We start from the raw sequence: 15193 nt of genomic DNA on the forward strand, positions 1-15193 counted from the left end.
CATTCTCATTCTTTCATGCCATAAAATAAATAGTTTTAGAATCCATGTTGTGCACACGCAGTACAAAAAGGATAGGTTCTGAACTGAAACCATGTTCTTAGTCTCAATCAGTGGCTGACCACACTTGAAGCCACTCCATCCGTGATGACGTGATGAGCCTGGAAGTCAGTCAGTAATGGTGGAGATAATAGGTCCTTATTACTTTGACCTTTGACCCCTGTTCTTAGTGAGAAGTTTAGGAGAGGTCCCTAAGGAGCTGTCTGATACTAACTTGGCTCTAAAATAAGAAGCCCAAGAAGGTGGAGGAACAGTGACCAACTCACAGTCTAACTGGAACCCAACTCAGCTGGGACGGGGTGCAGGAGGGGAGTTTCAAGAGTGAGTGCTACCCATGTGTCACCCACCCTGGGAGCAGTATTTCCACCCAACCCAATGAAAGGTTTATGGACTTAAACTATAAAGGCAAACCACTAAATCTAACACTTTTTTAACGCAAAGATTTTTCCCCTCTCCTGATGTTACCTTTGAAACTCTTGGCAGAAACGTTTTTGGGGTTAAGGTTTTTAGTGTTGATTTTTATCAAATGTTCATTAAGTGTGCCAGTGAAGTGACTTCCTCCTGAAGTCCATTAAAATTGTGCTGCTACTGGCAGAGGTATGCGCAGCCCATGTGCGGGGTTGTGGTATGGTGGGGTCCACAGAGGAGAAATGGACACCAGATGGGACCAAGGGGGGTGGAGATGCAAGGTAGAATAAAATAACACATGCAGAAGATTGAAACTGAAATGTGGTAGGAGGAGGGGGTGCATATGTGTGTGTATGTGTGTGTTCATGTGTGCATATCGGCAGGGTATAAAATAATTAGATAGTTGCATCATCTAAAGTAGATGGGTGATATACACCCTTGGAGGATAAGAATGGGTAAACAGGCATGATCTGAGGCACATGAAAAAAATGTGACATTTCAATGTTTTTACTGCCCGTGAATAAAGTCTCACGGCTCCTTCTGAATGTTTTGATTTACATTTCCTATATAAGTAACAAGCGTATCTTTGTTCAATGCACATTTGTTTTTGAAGAGAAAAAGCCCACCAGGAAACCCTTGAATAGATGATTGAAAAAACAACCGCATTGGTTTTCCATGCAAGCGTATGCATGTGTCTGAGATTGAAAACCAACATTCCACGGTCCCAAAGTGCGCTCACATAAAAAACATTCTATTTAGAGCATTTTGAGCTGCCTTGTGATCCCTCCAAACCCTTTCTAATGCAAACACAGCAGAAAACGCAGTCAGTCAAACTCCGCAAAACTCTCCCTCTCTGTTTCTCTTCCCTCTCTCATTATCTGATCTGCTATTGTGGCTGCACTATAAATTTTCATCTATGTCTTTCTGGAGAAGTTCTAGTCATTTCAGTTTGGTCTAGAAATTATATTGTTTCCATCAAAAACATTGCAGTATGAAGATATTGACACAGGTGTTCCTGCTTCAAACTGTCTTACTGCAACATATGATATGTTTTGTTTCTGCCAGTCAGCCATCCCCAATGTCTTTGTGAATAAAACATGACTCTTAAGCTTTTTTTTGGTGTTAGTATATGGTTTTGTTTGTGTTGCATGTCTTTATCTGCTGCTGCTGAGTCGTTTTGTGAAACATTCCTGATTTCCAACTTGGGATTTTTTTTTTTTTTTTTTTTTTTTTTTTTATTGTGCCGAAACACATCAGAGCCTTATGACTCAGAGACGACAAAGGAAGGCCGCCAAACTCTGTAAGTGGGGAAGAATCTGTCTGAGCATGTGCAGTATGTGGACAGGTGCAGGGATGTGTTTGTTTGTCTTCATTAATTAAAGTGCCAGTAGATTCTTTTCTTGCTGTGGGCCTGTTGGTGTGTCTGTTTGCCACAGTTTGCAATCTTTCAGTCTCAAATCTTACTCTAAATAAACTTTCCTCAGAAGCCCTGCAGTACTATACCAACTTACAGACAAGTTTTTTTTTTTTTTTCATCCGTTAATATTGGTTAGGAGCAGAAAACAAATTGGAACTAGCTTTTAGAAAAGCCTTCCCATGGATCTTTGTAGTGATATGTAATGCATGAAAACATGCTCTGGTGTTTTTCTAGTCCTCCCTTGGGAGTCTATCACATTTGTGGGCTTGTAAGTTGTCACTCCCGTCCTGTGACCCTACACCCTACTGCAGTTCATTACACCAGTGGCACCCTGACCCGGCCCTGTCACTTTCCACTCTACTCCTCTATTGTCGTTAGTTTCCAATTACATTTACCAACAGAGCTCAATGCTTGGTTTGCAATCAGTGTAAGAGTGTGAACTTCTTGTCAAGTGTTATATTTTTCAGCTAATTTCTGTCAGATTTTGAAACTCTGTTATTCATGTATACTCAGCCATGCATGTTGTCCCCTGACACAGATACATCAACAGGGGCCTGGTGTTCACTGTGGCTGATCTTGGAAAATTGGAGTGACCACGTTTTCTCACGATAAATACACATTATTTATTTACAAATAAAGTGGTTATAATAGAAATAAATACAAAATAAAAATCTGAGCATTATACTTCATGTGGTATTGCACCCATTTCGAAATGTACATCAGAAATACATTTTCAAAACCAGTAAAGGAATATTCCTCTGATTAAAATATTTATTTTTCCCAACTTTACGTAGACATAAATATATTCATATATATATTTTTTTCTTCTTCCACAATAGCTCTGTTTTGTGTTTCTTTCATATAAATAAACGTCTTCATTGGGAAACCGGGTGTCCATAATAACCTCTGATGTCTCTTTCAGTCTTTCTTTGCCCACTCTCGCTTTCTATCCATACCACTGTCCATTTCTCACCGGCAGCCACATCCCTCCACCACCATGTCCTGGTAGTTTTTAAGGATGACCTTCTCATATTCATCCAGGTAGAGCAGAGAGATGGGGCTGAGGTCAGTGGGCACACAACAGGCTCTGGGGATGTTTGAGTTGACTGAGTTGACCAGCGTCTGCACAATGGCATGATTGGTAGAATTGAGGTGGTCTGCTAGGGGGAACGGACATTCCCCGTGGCAGTAAAAGGCGTGGTAGCCAGGGGGCGCCACTATCCACTCGTTCCACCCCACATCACTGAAGTCCACATACAGGGCATGCCTCTTGCAGCTGGCCTTGTGCTGGTGCTTCCTGCGTTGTTTGCGGAGTGCCGCCTGACGTTTTTCCCGTGTGTGGAGCACTGAGTCCCCACGGCCGTCATGGCCATACGTTACCAGTAGGGGCCGAGCCTGAGGCCACGAGTCCTGGTCCTGGTGCAGGGACCGGCTCACCCTGACATGCCTACTTCTTCTCTGGGCATGCCCCCCATCTATTTCCCCCTCCTCTGGGTGAAGCACCTCCACCATGAAGCCGTGGTTGTGGCCTTTCCCAGAGGTCCACTGAGATACAGCGGGGCTGACGTCAAAGCTCTCCCATCGGCTCAAAGAGTCCTGCACTAGCCGAGTGTCCAGCAGACGTGCCAGAGGTTCCCCACCATGAGCTGCAGGAACCCCAAACATCTCATAAATGTTGATACGGTGGAAGCCACCAGCAATAGCACTATTACTAGTGCTGCTGTTTCTGGAGCTGTTGCTGGGGGATGTAGCTCCCATAACCTGATCCCTGTAGATACGTAGCTCTGCGGAGGTGATGAGCTCCTCCTCTGGGATAGAAGTGAGGTTGAAGTAGAACTGCTGGGTCGTTTTGCCTTTAAGGCTGGCCAGGGCCTCCATAGACTCTATGAGAGATAGCACAGAAACAAACATCATATAAGATGATGGGGATGTGAAATGCATGGCAAATGTAAAACAAAGAGTTAAAGCATGGTACAAGAATGAGAAACAACATCTATGATTAAAGCCTAGTGGGTTCATGGAACCACTGTGAGCAGGGAAGCACTGGCCAAGGATGGTTTCTCACATTGTTTCTTTTGCTCTCTCCCTGTGCACAACTTGCAGCCTTCTTTCTTTGCAGCCAGCCAAGCTGCCACGTGGTTAGAGTGAGTGGGTGTGGGCCATTGTCACACAGGCTTAACATACATCAAGACTTTGCATGTGTGACTCAGTTTAATCGCAGGGAAATTCTCACGGTGATGTAATACCATCATTAGTGTCATGTTCATAAATTTACCTGATTAAATGTCAGAAGATGAAAGCAGTGCGCTTCCATCAGTTGATAAGATCAAATAGCACATTTGCCTGATGAGATGGCTGCTGCGCACAATTCCCACTAATAGTGCACATGAAAAAAGTTGTACCATATCTTGATGTATTGTCAAATCTAAGTTTTTACAGAGCAACATTGAAATCAATATGGAGTCAATTAGATGAACACCAACGTAAATGCCAACACTATTAACCTTTGCAGATGTGGCTAGCTCTGAAATATCATCCATTGTTGAATGTTTAAATGTGAATACTGTGTAAAATCCATTACCAAGAGAAGATGTAGGATACTGTTCATCTAAATTCAGGAGAGAATCTATAGACCTCAAACAGGAAGTTGGGTATAAAATGTTTGATATTTTAGTATTAAGATGGGCTAACAGTTCTGAGCCTGGAAATGCTATCATCTGAAAGTGCATTTAAGACACCTATTATAACCATCCTGAGTCATATAAAAGTCATATATACAGTATGTACTTAGGCTCATTGGTATTTCCCTCTTTAGTGTACAGTAAATGACAGAAATCTTAGTAAAAGCTGCAATTTTCTTTGATGCAGTCCCACTTTGAACTCTTACTTTATGAAGATCATAGATGATATACACTTTTTAATCTGTTTGGTGTGGTAAAATAAACACAAACTTTGAACTCTGTGCTTTTTCAAAGGAGGCATTTAGGAAATTCCACCATCTCATCCTAAACCTCCCTCCAGAGGCACAAAGACCTCAATTAGGCCTATCACTCCTTATTTGATGTGGGAAAGCCCCCTGATTCTCTTTCCCTCTCCTCTGTCCCCAATCCCTCTCTTTCTCTCGTTCCTCAGCTCCCAAATCCCCTTCTCCCTCTGTTCTCTTAGTCCCAAATCCTCTTTTCTTTCAGTCTCCCTCTCTGTCACTTTTTCTTTGTTTCTTTCTGCTGCAACGTTTTCACTCTCTCCCTGTCTGTCTCTTCTCAGAGGAACGGCTGTGTGAACAAGTTGAGGCTTGTCAAAAAAGTGTGAACCACAGATATGAGTGTGTCAACATTCCTAATTTCTTTTTGCACTGCATGCCAAAACAAAAGATAAAGGCTAATGTTAGGTCATTTATCACAGACCTGTCTCTGGCAGCCACTTCCTGTGTAATGGTGGAAATGTTCTATTTGGCATGGAAAATGGTTATTTTTGAAAACTGATAGCAGTGAAACTAATTATCCTAGTGAAATTAATATCAGCATCAGATGTGATGAACGATTAGAGCTGTTTGCTTTGATGTACTGCACTTACATCTGTAGATACATGGTTATTATACGGAGTAGCCATTATTTCCACGTCTCTTGACATGGGAAGACTAACAACCCTGCAGCTCTGTTAGCATAGGATGAAAGAGCCAGGGGAGCATATGTAAACAAAGTGAACACATTCGTAATGGCCGGTGGTGTCAAGGTGTGTGCTGGCCTGGTGCAGAGGTTTCCAGTAGTGGGCTGGGAGCAGTCACTCAGCCTGGCTGCTTGGGCCGGGGTTGTTTGTAGTGTGTCAGAGTAGCCACTGGGTGTCATTGCACTAGGCCTCTGGAGAGCACCCAAGCAACCACTCAACCACCCCTCTGACTCACCCCTGATGGAAACTTCCCCACTGAAACACTTAGGACTCTGTATAAGGACTCTGTGTGGAGCCCCTATGGACTCAGTGACTGGTATGTTGTAAAAACTGCATCATGGACCACAGGAAATTGAATGGTAGATACACAGTTGCTACGTTTGACAGTAAAAGTTGCAATTCTTTTTATCATACATAAATCATTTTAATATTACGACCAGGTGCACCATTCTGCTGCTCAGCAGATAAACTTAATATATAAATAAAGCATCAGTTATGTTTTAATTCCACCTGTTGAGTTATTTTAAACAGTTTCAAGTAGCCACTTCATCAGTAACATTGTATAAACACATTCTGTATTACTGGTGAACTAATGCACTTTCTCCAGGGTCTATGAACCTTCAGTGTGTGAGCCTTATTCATCTGAGCAGCATATGTTGCCGGGGAAGTAACATGGAATTGAACTGAAACACTGAATTCAACAATCAGCGCGTATCCAGCATATAAACTAAGTGAGCAATTATGGTGTTATTGGAACGTGCGTAATGGCGCAAAGCGCGGATAGAGGGGGTGATTTGGAGAGAATAAGGCGCGCGCGCGCACCCCCCCCTTCCCGCCCCTCCACCCCCCCTTCTTTACAAGGGACAATTTCAGTCCTGTTAGAAATGACTCAGAATTCAGTCTGACACGATGACTTTGTCATAATGCGTGTTAGTATAATGTCATGTCGTGTGTTATTGAAGTGATGACTATCACCTGCGCAGAGGCACACCGCCCTTTATCCTGCTCCTGCGGTGCGTGTCTGGAAAAACTGTTTTCAGAGCCCACGCAAACACCATCAATTATTAAGAAACAAATTACCCCAGGGATACCACCGCCCCTTGATGTTTTTGAAGCCCGTGACAGCTGCGCCAGGGGAATGTTTGGTTAAAGGTTGCATCACTACATATATGGGAGTTAATTTAAGTGTGCATGAGATGCCTGTTTTTAAATCGTGTCAGTGAGTTTACAGCCTATCCCAAAACTTACTTAAGTGTTGTAAATAAATTGGACGCGTGTCACCTTTAAATGACTAACGCTCCCTAAAACACTGAAGACTCTGAAGTTCAGTCTTGACGCACTGAGTCATGTTTAAATATAGGTTTGGGTTGTCTGAGTGAGCCGAGGAGCTCTCCGGCTGACAGGTAAAGGTATGTCACTAATACATACCTTCATGGTGAAAGCTTCTAATCGTGTTGGCCTTGCTGGCGGCTCTCTCTGCGTGTTTCCCCATGCTCTTGGGCCGTTTAGTGCTGTGGTCTCCGTTTGCTGAGTGCATGCGGTAAAGGTCCACCATGTACTGCGGCACCACGGCTTGCTTGCTCGGGGTCGGCCTGCGCCTCAGTCCAAACATATTGAGAAGCCGAAGCTCAAACTCGTTGAGGAAGCTCTCCGACTGCTCTGGGGTCTGTTTCCCGGATTCGCTGTATTTCCTCCGGCCGACCTCGGGGATAAGTCCCGTAGCACCTTCCAGCAACACCTGAGCGAGCAGCAGTACCATGAGACAGCGGACCACGGCGACCATGATCAGTCAGTCCCTGTGGAGAAAGTTGGTTTCTGTCAATACACTGGCGCTGAGGTATTGACATGAGGTAGACACAGCAGGGGCTTCACTGCAGCATTCCCCAAACTGTGTGTGATCCCCCCATATACAGTATAGAAATAATTGAAGGAGGGCAGGTTAAAAAGGGAAGACACCTCTTCACTTTGAAGCAGAACAAAAAAAAGGGGGGGCTGTGGAAAAAACAACCCTGCCGGCTATATAGCGCGTCTATCTGAAACAGAAGATTGATCTTAACATGAGCTGAAACATGAAGATATCAAGGTGAGGAAGTTATGAAAGAGACGAACAAAAAAGGGAGAATGACACGGGAAAGACAAATCAAAGAAAGTTGCGGGTGAGACTGAAGACATAAAGTCTCCAATTAGAAGAGACAAGAAATCATGTTTAGTGAAGTGATATATGAAAAGAGAAGAAATGCAAGAGAGCTTAGCCCGAAAGATCAGAAGAAGCATGAAAGAATGTTGTCGGAAGAAAAGTTAGAATACACAGCCCAGGAGAGGCATTCAGACGGTGCTACAAGCGTCTATTTGCAGAGGCTTTGACGGTCATGTATAATCATAAGGGATAGAGTTACTTCAAGAGGCTTGCAGGTGTTAGATCTGACGTGCGTACCAGGGCCAGATGTAGCCCGGGACAAGACATCAAAAACATCAAAAACTTAATATCATCTGAGTAGCACTTCCTCCAAAGAAACAACGTTTACTGAATTTCTCTTTTCACTGCGTTTTCCCCGAGGTTCAAAATGGGAACGCTTTAACTTTTACGCACACACCCAAATAAGCCTATATAATGGAAGATCTGACGATTCACAGTTGTAAAGTACACGTTTCTTCATGAAGCAACTCATCATATGCCTGTTGATATCATTAAGATTTCATTTCTAGGGACAACTTCAAGAGTTTAACAAAATACATCACTCTTATTTTACCTGACGAGGAAGCGCTGTGTCCGGTCGTCGTTCCACCTTTGGGCTCCGATAAATTCCACATTAATTCGTGTTTAATCCACGCTGCTTCTCCTTGGGGGACCAAAGACAGCCCATGCCCTTCGCCGATCGACTCTCGCACATATTCTCACCAGCTGCAATTCGGGTTAGGTCTTACGGAAAGGAAAAAAAATATGTTAAGTCTATGAGGAAGCGGGTTCGCGTAGGCAGGACCGATCTAAGTATAAAGCATCTTGGTGGAACATCTTCAGAGACAAAAGTTGAGCAGAGGTAAGCGCACTCAAGTGTCGCTCCTTGGACTCACAGCGTAGTGGTTCAATTGATCTTCCCCCAGCGACTCCTATAGCCGTAGAGTGATGTCACCAAGGGGCTGTCAATCATTTTTCCTCTATAAAGCACCTCCTGCGGACTTCTAACCCCGAGGCTCCAAACTTTTTCATGTCTAACGATGTCAAATAAACACACATTAGAACCATGGACCCTTTTGATAAGATTTTGTCACAGAGACCCCCAGGAAGATTTGGTTTTGTAATGGCTTAGGGGTCAGTAGAGTGGATCCTATTGGAATAATCTCTTTTATACAGTCTCCAATTTGAATAAATTCCAGTTTCTTTAAATTATATTGAAATTAAACCATTCCTCAAAATACCATGACAGCCCCCCAATACTCCTTCATTGCCCCCAGTGTGCCTTCAAAACAATTTGAGTACCATCAGCATGTATAAAAAATGTATCCTTCTTACAACCAACTCTTTTTCTATTGCGTCTTTACATTTTCTGGAAATTCACATTATAAAAATAGTCATAAAGTCAACATTAAAACCATACTGTTGCTTCTTTGTGTGTTTTGGGGTGATTTTCCATACATAGGAATAGCAGCTGCCTATTTGCGTAATGTTTTAAAATAACATCAAAATGGCTCACAGTCCTTAGGTGGTGTTATATTCTCATGAATTTGACGCAGAGCAAAAACATGTCAGCTCTCTGCTGTCTCATGAACAGATAATTGATCAAGGTGTTAATAGCTGGATCAAACATGTTTAGTTTTTGGATTAAGGCTAATGGATAATGGCATCACAGTGTGTTGCTTTTGTGGTTTAAAGGATTAGACCCTGCAGTGGGACTATCACATCCTCCTGCTGTACTTCACTGTGTTTGTGTGTGTGTGTCTGTGTGTGTGTGTGTGTGTGCGTGCGCGTGTACAGTACATATGTGTCTGACACCAGAGGTGATTTATACATGCTTCCTCCTGGATGAATCTTTTCATTTGAGTCCAATTCACAGCAGTTTATCAATATATCAGTGGCAGAATTTGGCTGCACACGTCGCTGTCTCATATTGACAATTCTCTGCTGGTTGTGCGAGAGCCAAGTAAGACAGAGTCATCCCATCAGTTTCCCAAGAGAGTAATAATCTTTCAGTTAGTTTAGGTAAAACTCCACATTACGAAACTTTGTTCACACAAAATCCTGCTCTAAAGAGATTGCTTTGGCGTGATATAAATTATGTTAATGTTAATGTACAACAAATGTTATTCATTGCCATTTATGTTCCAAAGTTCATCTAGGTTTGGGAGAAAACCTAGTGAGTTTGTACAGTACATGCTGTCAGTGGTAAAGAGGGGTGAGACAATCTTTGCTGCATTGTTTTTAGCCTGTGGGGTGTAGTCAACATCATTAATGTATGGGGCATCTCCATATGAAAAGCCCCCATTGATTCCTTCTAGTGACTTCCATTAGGTGATGATGGTGGGGCAGGCGGCTATGTTTTGGCCAAAGCAACAGACTTGTTTTCTTTCAAGAGATGGCAATAGATTAAATCCCACAGAGATCACAAGATATCTTTGTCTTCTTTCAGGACAATAACATTTTATGAGGGATAATCCCAGATCATCCACTTAACAATTAAAATACAGAGAGGCCCGTGGGTGTGTGCCGTTACCTGAGTGGCGGTGGGCACTGGTTCTTGGCCTTTCCCTAGCTGTATCCAAGCAGTTTTGATTATATATATATATATATATATTTTTTTTTTGGTGCTGAATCTCAGATATGCATAGTATACTGTCCAGAGTAGCTTTTCATTTAATCACTAAAATCAATTAAAGGTGATGTTTGGTGACATTAACTCTCCTTACAGTTCATTTATTCTATTCCAGCTGATTCATTCATGAAATCAACACATGGGATAACATGTTAATTCTCTCATACTGCATAGATTTGTTCTATTGTTTTGTTAATCTGTTGGCAGTGGTTGGGTCTCTGCTGTTGCCAAAACACCACTTGGTGGACCTAGTGCTCTAAATCCAAACCCAGGTAAATGCTGCTCGGCATTTAGATGCTTTAGATTGGGGGATAAGGTCTCACACAGTAAGCTGTGAGTATCTTTAATTACCCGAGTGAGAGGATTAGAAAGAGAGGGCTTTATCTGATGCTTTCTCTCTCTCTTTTTCTGTCTGTATATATAAGTATGTGTGATTTGAATGAGTGGGCATGTAAAGGTGTGTGGGTTGTGTGTGTGTGTTTTAATGCCCATATATGTTTGTGTGTGTGTGTGTCTTGGCACAGCTTGTGTCAGGCCAGCACTGAGGAATGTGTCTAGCCAAGGCTGTTGAGGGACTTGATCAGTGATGCCCAGAGTGGTTTGAGAAGATCATGCGGCTCTGTGGGTTTCTAAGTCTGATATTGTGTATATCATTGTTTTGAGCCAGATACATCATGCTTATCTAATCTCTGCCACTGATCCAATTACATGCTGATTGAAAGGACAACATTACCGAGCCAAACCCTGGCAGCCAGAGAAGGCAGGTAGAGATATCCTATCTGAGTCACAAATGAACGACCTGCTGAAGAGGGCTCTGAGAGGTTAAACTGTGACTCAGCCAGACAGCGTTAAACCTGTACGACCACCAACATCACTAGCGCCATTATTTCCTTCCAGCATGCATTTGTTTGTACATGATAGCGGTAAATAATCCCTGAAAGTTACAACTTAAAACGTAAGGTCAGGATCTCTGCTTTGCTATAATACTGAAGAACTACTCTGTCCATAAGCTGAGTGGTTTATAAACTTTTTTTTTTTTCTGACAATATTTCTAGATGCTCTGTTGACCCATAGCTTAAAGGAAGGGGAAACATAATTCAAGTGAAATGCAGTTTTGTCAAAACAAGCACATGTATAGCCTTTCCCACACTTATGTTAAGTTCTTATGTAAAGATAAATTCCAAAACATTTACATACATCATGCTCATTTTTATGGTGGTGTAGCCGTTTTACAGATCCTGTTGCAATGAAAACGTCTTCACTATACACACAAACTCGATAAACAAACAAGCAATCTTTCTTTAAAAGTAACATTTAAAAAAGATTACAGGGAAGCAATTCGACTGAGAATTTTCAGCTGGCAAGAGTTTCATGTTTTGTGATTCCTCGGTGATCCATTTAGAATCTCCCATGACCCACAGGTGGGTCGTGACCCTGACTTTGAAAAACAATGCATTAGAGCACCTGTACATCATCATAACAATCATTTAGCTATAGACGGTTGTTATCAGCTTAAACTGGAGTTCTTGGAAATCCTTTTGTCCGAGCGGTAAGGACTAATACGACAGGTCTCTGATCCGACCCCCTGAGGCCTCCAGTCTATGCTTAGGAAGAACACAACACTCTGTCATGAATCCTCCCACTTTGTCCCATCTTTGTCCTTTCTTTATGTCTCTCTATAAGTTTCTGTCCCAATTCTGTATCATCAAACACACAGACCCTAACCCTAACGTATCATATATTTTTCTAATCATTTGAAAGTCAGATTTCTTTATTGGTAGTTTCCATTTATCCCTCACATTTGGGGAAATCATCTTCAGTAATGAGAGGAAAACCAAAATAATAATATGCAGCAAACCACCATCATCGCCATGTACTTTTGTTTTGGCTGATAGATGTAGCTTTTATTTGTAAGGAAACTCCCTTAAGGGAGAACAATGCGTAATACATAACATTTATAACAAAAGTATAATGAATCTATTCAAGGGGGAATATTTGAGGTTATTTGAGGGAGATTAGGAGAGAACATGTTTTGTTGTTTTAATACGTAAATCCTGAGGAAGAGAAGAAGACATGGTTTATTGTCCTCTGCTCACCAGGGTCCCGTACATGCTCATTTCTTCGCATGCCACAGTATGTGCTTCTCGTGTGTGTCCGTGTGCGCATGTTGTGCTGGATGTGGATAGAGCGGCCTTCTCTTGTCATCACGTACATTCCAGGAGTCAGGGGGCAGACGAAGCCCTGAGATGACACTGCAGATCCAACTATTAGCCTTTCACCTGCTGTTAACAGCAACTTGGCTAGACACAGGGCATGCATTCCTCTGCCTTGAGCCAGATGTAGTCTTAACACACTTTAACATGCCTACGAGGAGATCATCTTTAGAGATGGTGCTTGAAACCATGGAACAATTTGTTGCTGTGACTTACCTCTAATTCAACGATTGAGCAAAGCTGTCTTTTTAATTTGGAAACCAATAAAAACTTCATCAATCCACATGTGTTTGACAGGAGAAGCACGACTGCTGGGCTATGCCGAACACGTGCACATGGTGCATGAAAGAGATTGTGGGGAAATGGGACACATTTCATATAGGTTGGTCCCAAAATGGAAACCCACCAAGGTCAGAGACAGCCAGCTAGAAAGCCAGAGTCAATATTTATGGATACTGAACATGTGGCACACTTCTCTACCCACTAATTTGAGCAACAAGTCCACCTCCAGATTATATGGCCTCTCAGAGATCACAAGAAAGGGTCCAAACCTTGCTTGGATGTTTCAAATATTGAGAAGCTCGTTGAGGTTGGTCGCTGACTACAAGCTGTGCATAATTTGGCAAATTGGCACACTGTTTATTTGTTTGTGTTTTAATTTCCTGTGAAACAGGGGACAAGGGAGCTTTGATCAGGCAGTGAGGGTTAGTCCTTTATCCAGATCTAGAGTCTGTAATCATCAGTATCATTGGTATATATTTCATTGTGTCGTATTGTGAAATAATCTTTGGTCAGTTTTTGTGAAAAACAAAGACAAATAATTCCATATTTATAGTTTTAAATCCTCTTATCACGTGTGTCATATCAGAAAAATGCACACGTTGACTTTTATTTATGTCACATTTCCTTTGAAGTCAAACTATTGCTTGTTTTTACATATATGTAACAATGTAAAAACTGCTTGATGCCCTTTGCTTTGACTATATAACAGTAATAACACCACACAGCTATAAAATCAGTATACCCGTATGAAACATTTAGCTCTGTACGGACCTCACGCTTTAACAACTTACAATAGGAATCATATAAACACATGCTCCATTTAGCGAACTAGTTGGGATGAGAGGCAGTTACTTCCATTTTAGAGAGAAAGAGAGAGAGAGACATAAATACAGGGATCTGCCCTTTGAATGCAGCTCCACTCATAAAGACACCACGCGTCACTCAATTATACGTCTGCATGATTAGAAGCTTGGGCTACGTAAACAGCCAGCGTCAAGATTTACATTTTACCACTTAAGCACAAGCAGCTGTTTACAGGCCAAGGAAGGAAGGAAAACACTTAGCAAGTATCTATACATGAGAGGGGATCGGAAGCTGTCACATCTCCAGCAAAGATGGTTTCAATTAATAGTTGTTTATGTGGATCTTCTGCAACACTTGGTTGGAATAGTTGATTGCTTTCTGTAGTCTTAATGCCTCTGCTTCTGGATTTTAAACACGTTAATGTGTATGCGGCTAAATTAAACTGCCGAGCGAAATGAAGCTGGTTTCCATGCAATTGCAGGTCCTTCAAAGGTTTAGGAAACCCAAAAGACAAATAGAAACATCCTGATTGAAGTGTTGTGACCTTCACAGACATACACAAACTGACAGCATTCTCAATCACTCGCTGAACAAGATGAAATTGCAACATACTTCATATATTTCATTTGCAGTGTCAGGCTATAAGCAACAACACGCACTGTAGCCTCCAATGTTCTTCGCTTTCACAAAAAACGTTTCAGCCACACAAGATGAGATTAGACCATTGCATGGCATAAGAAATTGCTGAAGTCTGTGGGTTTTATCAGTAAGGTTAACGTCATGTGTGAGATACTGAGAAGGCTAGACACAGCTGAGCATCTTATATCAAACAGAACAAGGACAGCGTATGAACATTGTTTAAAGTAAATGTTCACAATGACATTAAACACCAAAAGCTCTGAAGAGATATCTTTATATGTTGATTATATTGCAAGGGAAACATGTCAAATGTTTTTACAATTTTGAATGTTATTTTTATTAATAGAAAGTAAAACTAAGTATACCCAATTGGCTAAAAGAATAACAATAAAATACATAGCGACTTAACAATAACAACATTTTGTTTGATTTCTCAAGCTGCTCTTATCAGTATTTTTATATTAACAATGGATTAAATGACTACGTGTAATGTGAATAATGTCACTCATAGTGAACCTACAGAGAACTATCACCCGACTCGGCAGTTTCCCTCAGCTCTATGGAGCATTTTAGTATCTTTAAGCTCATTGTTTTGGTTTTATGGCCCAACAACTTAACTGTTTTGAGTCACTCTCACAGCTCTTATCAGTGTCGTTCACAGATGCAGCAGGCAGCTGTCTTAAATAAAAAAAAATGAATTTCATTCGAACGTGACCTTAAACACAACTCCAAAAGAATGCTAATGTTTCTCTGTATATACTTCATGTATAAATAAGCGACTGTTTGCTAACAAGTCCACCGTATCAAAAGGTGATAATATGTCAGTGTTATGTTTACAGCTTGTTTACACCGCCCCCGAGTGGCAAAAAAAAAATCTGTTAATGTAGGTTCAAAGGTGA

At 41.7% G+C, this 15193-nt stretch overlaps 1 protein-coding gene across 1 annotated transcript; it reads right to left on the minus strand.

Moving 5' to 3' along the window:
* Positions 1–2560: 2560 nt before the first annotated feature.
* On the minus strand, positions 2561–8595 carry bmp2b (bone morphogenetic protein 2b). The gene is made up of 3 exons (XM_042390450.1): positions 8299–8595; positions 6977–7344; positions 2561–3765 (listed from the first exon to the last, which is right to left on the minus strand). The coding sequence occupies exons 2-3, from the start codon at positions 7329–7331 to the stop codon at positions 2852–2854; spliced, it is 1269 nt and encodes a 422-aa protein (XP_042246384.1). The 5' UTR covers positions 7332–7344; positions 8299–8595; the 3' UTR covers positions 2561–2851.
* Positions 8596–15193: the final 6598 nt, after the last annotated feature.

The sequence above is a fragment of the Thunnus maccoyii genome, chromosome 17, assembly GCF_910596095.1.
Source record: "Thunnus maccoyii chromosome 17, fThuMac1.1, whole genome shotgun sequence".
Taxonomy (NCBI): domain Eukaryota; kingdom Metazoa; phylum Chordata; class Actinopteri; order Scombriformes; family Scombridae; genus Thunnus; species Thunnus maccoyii.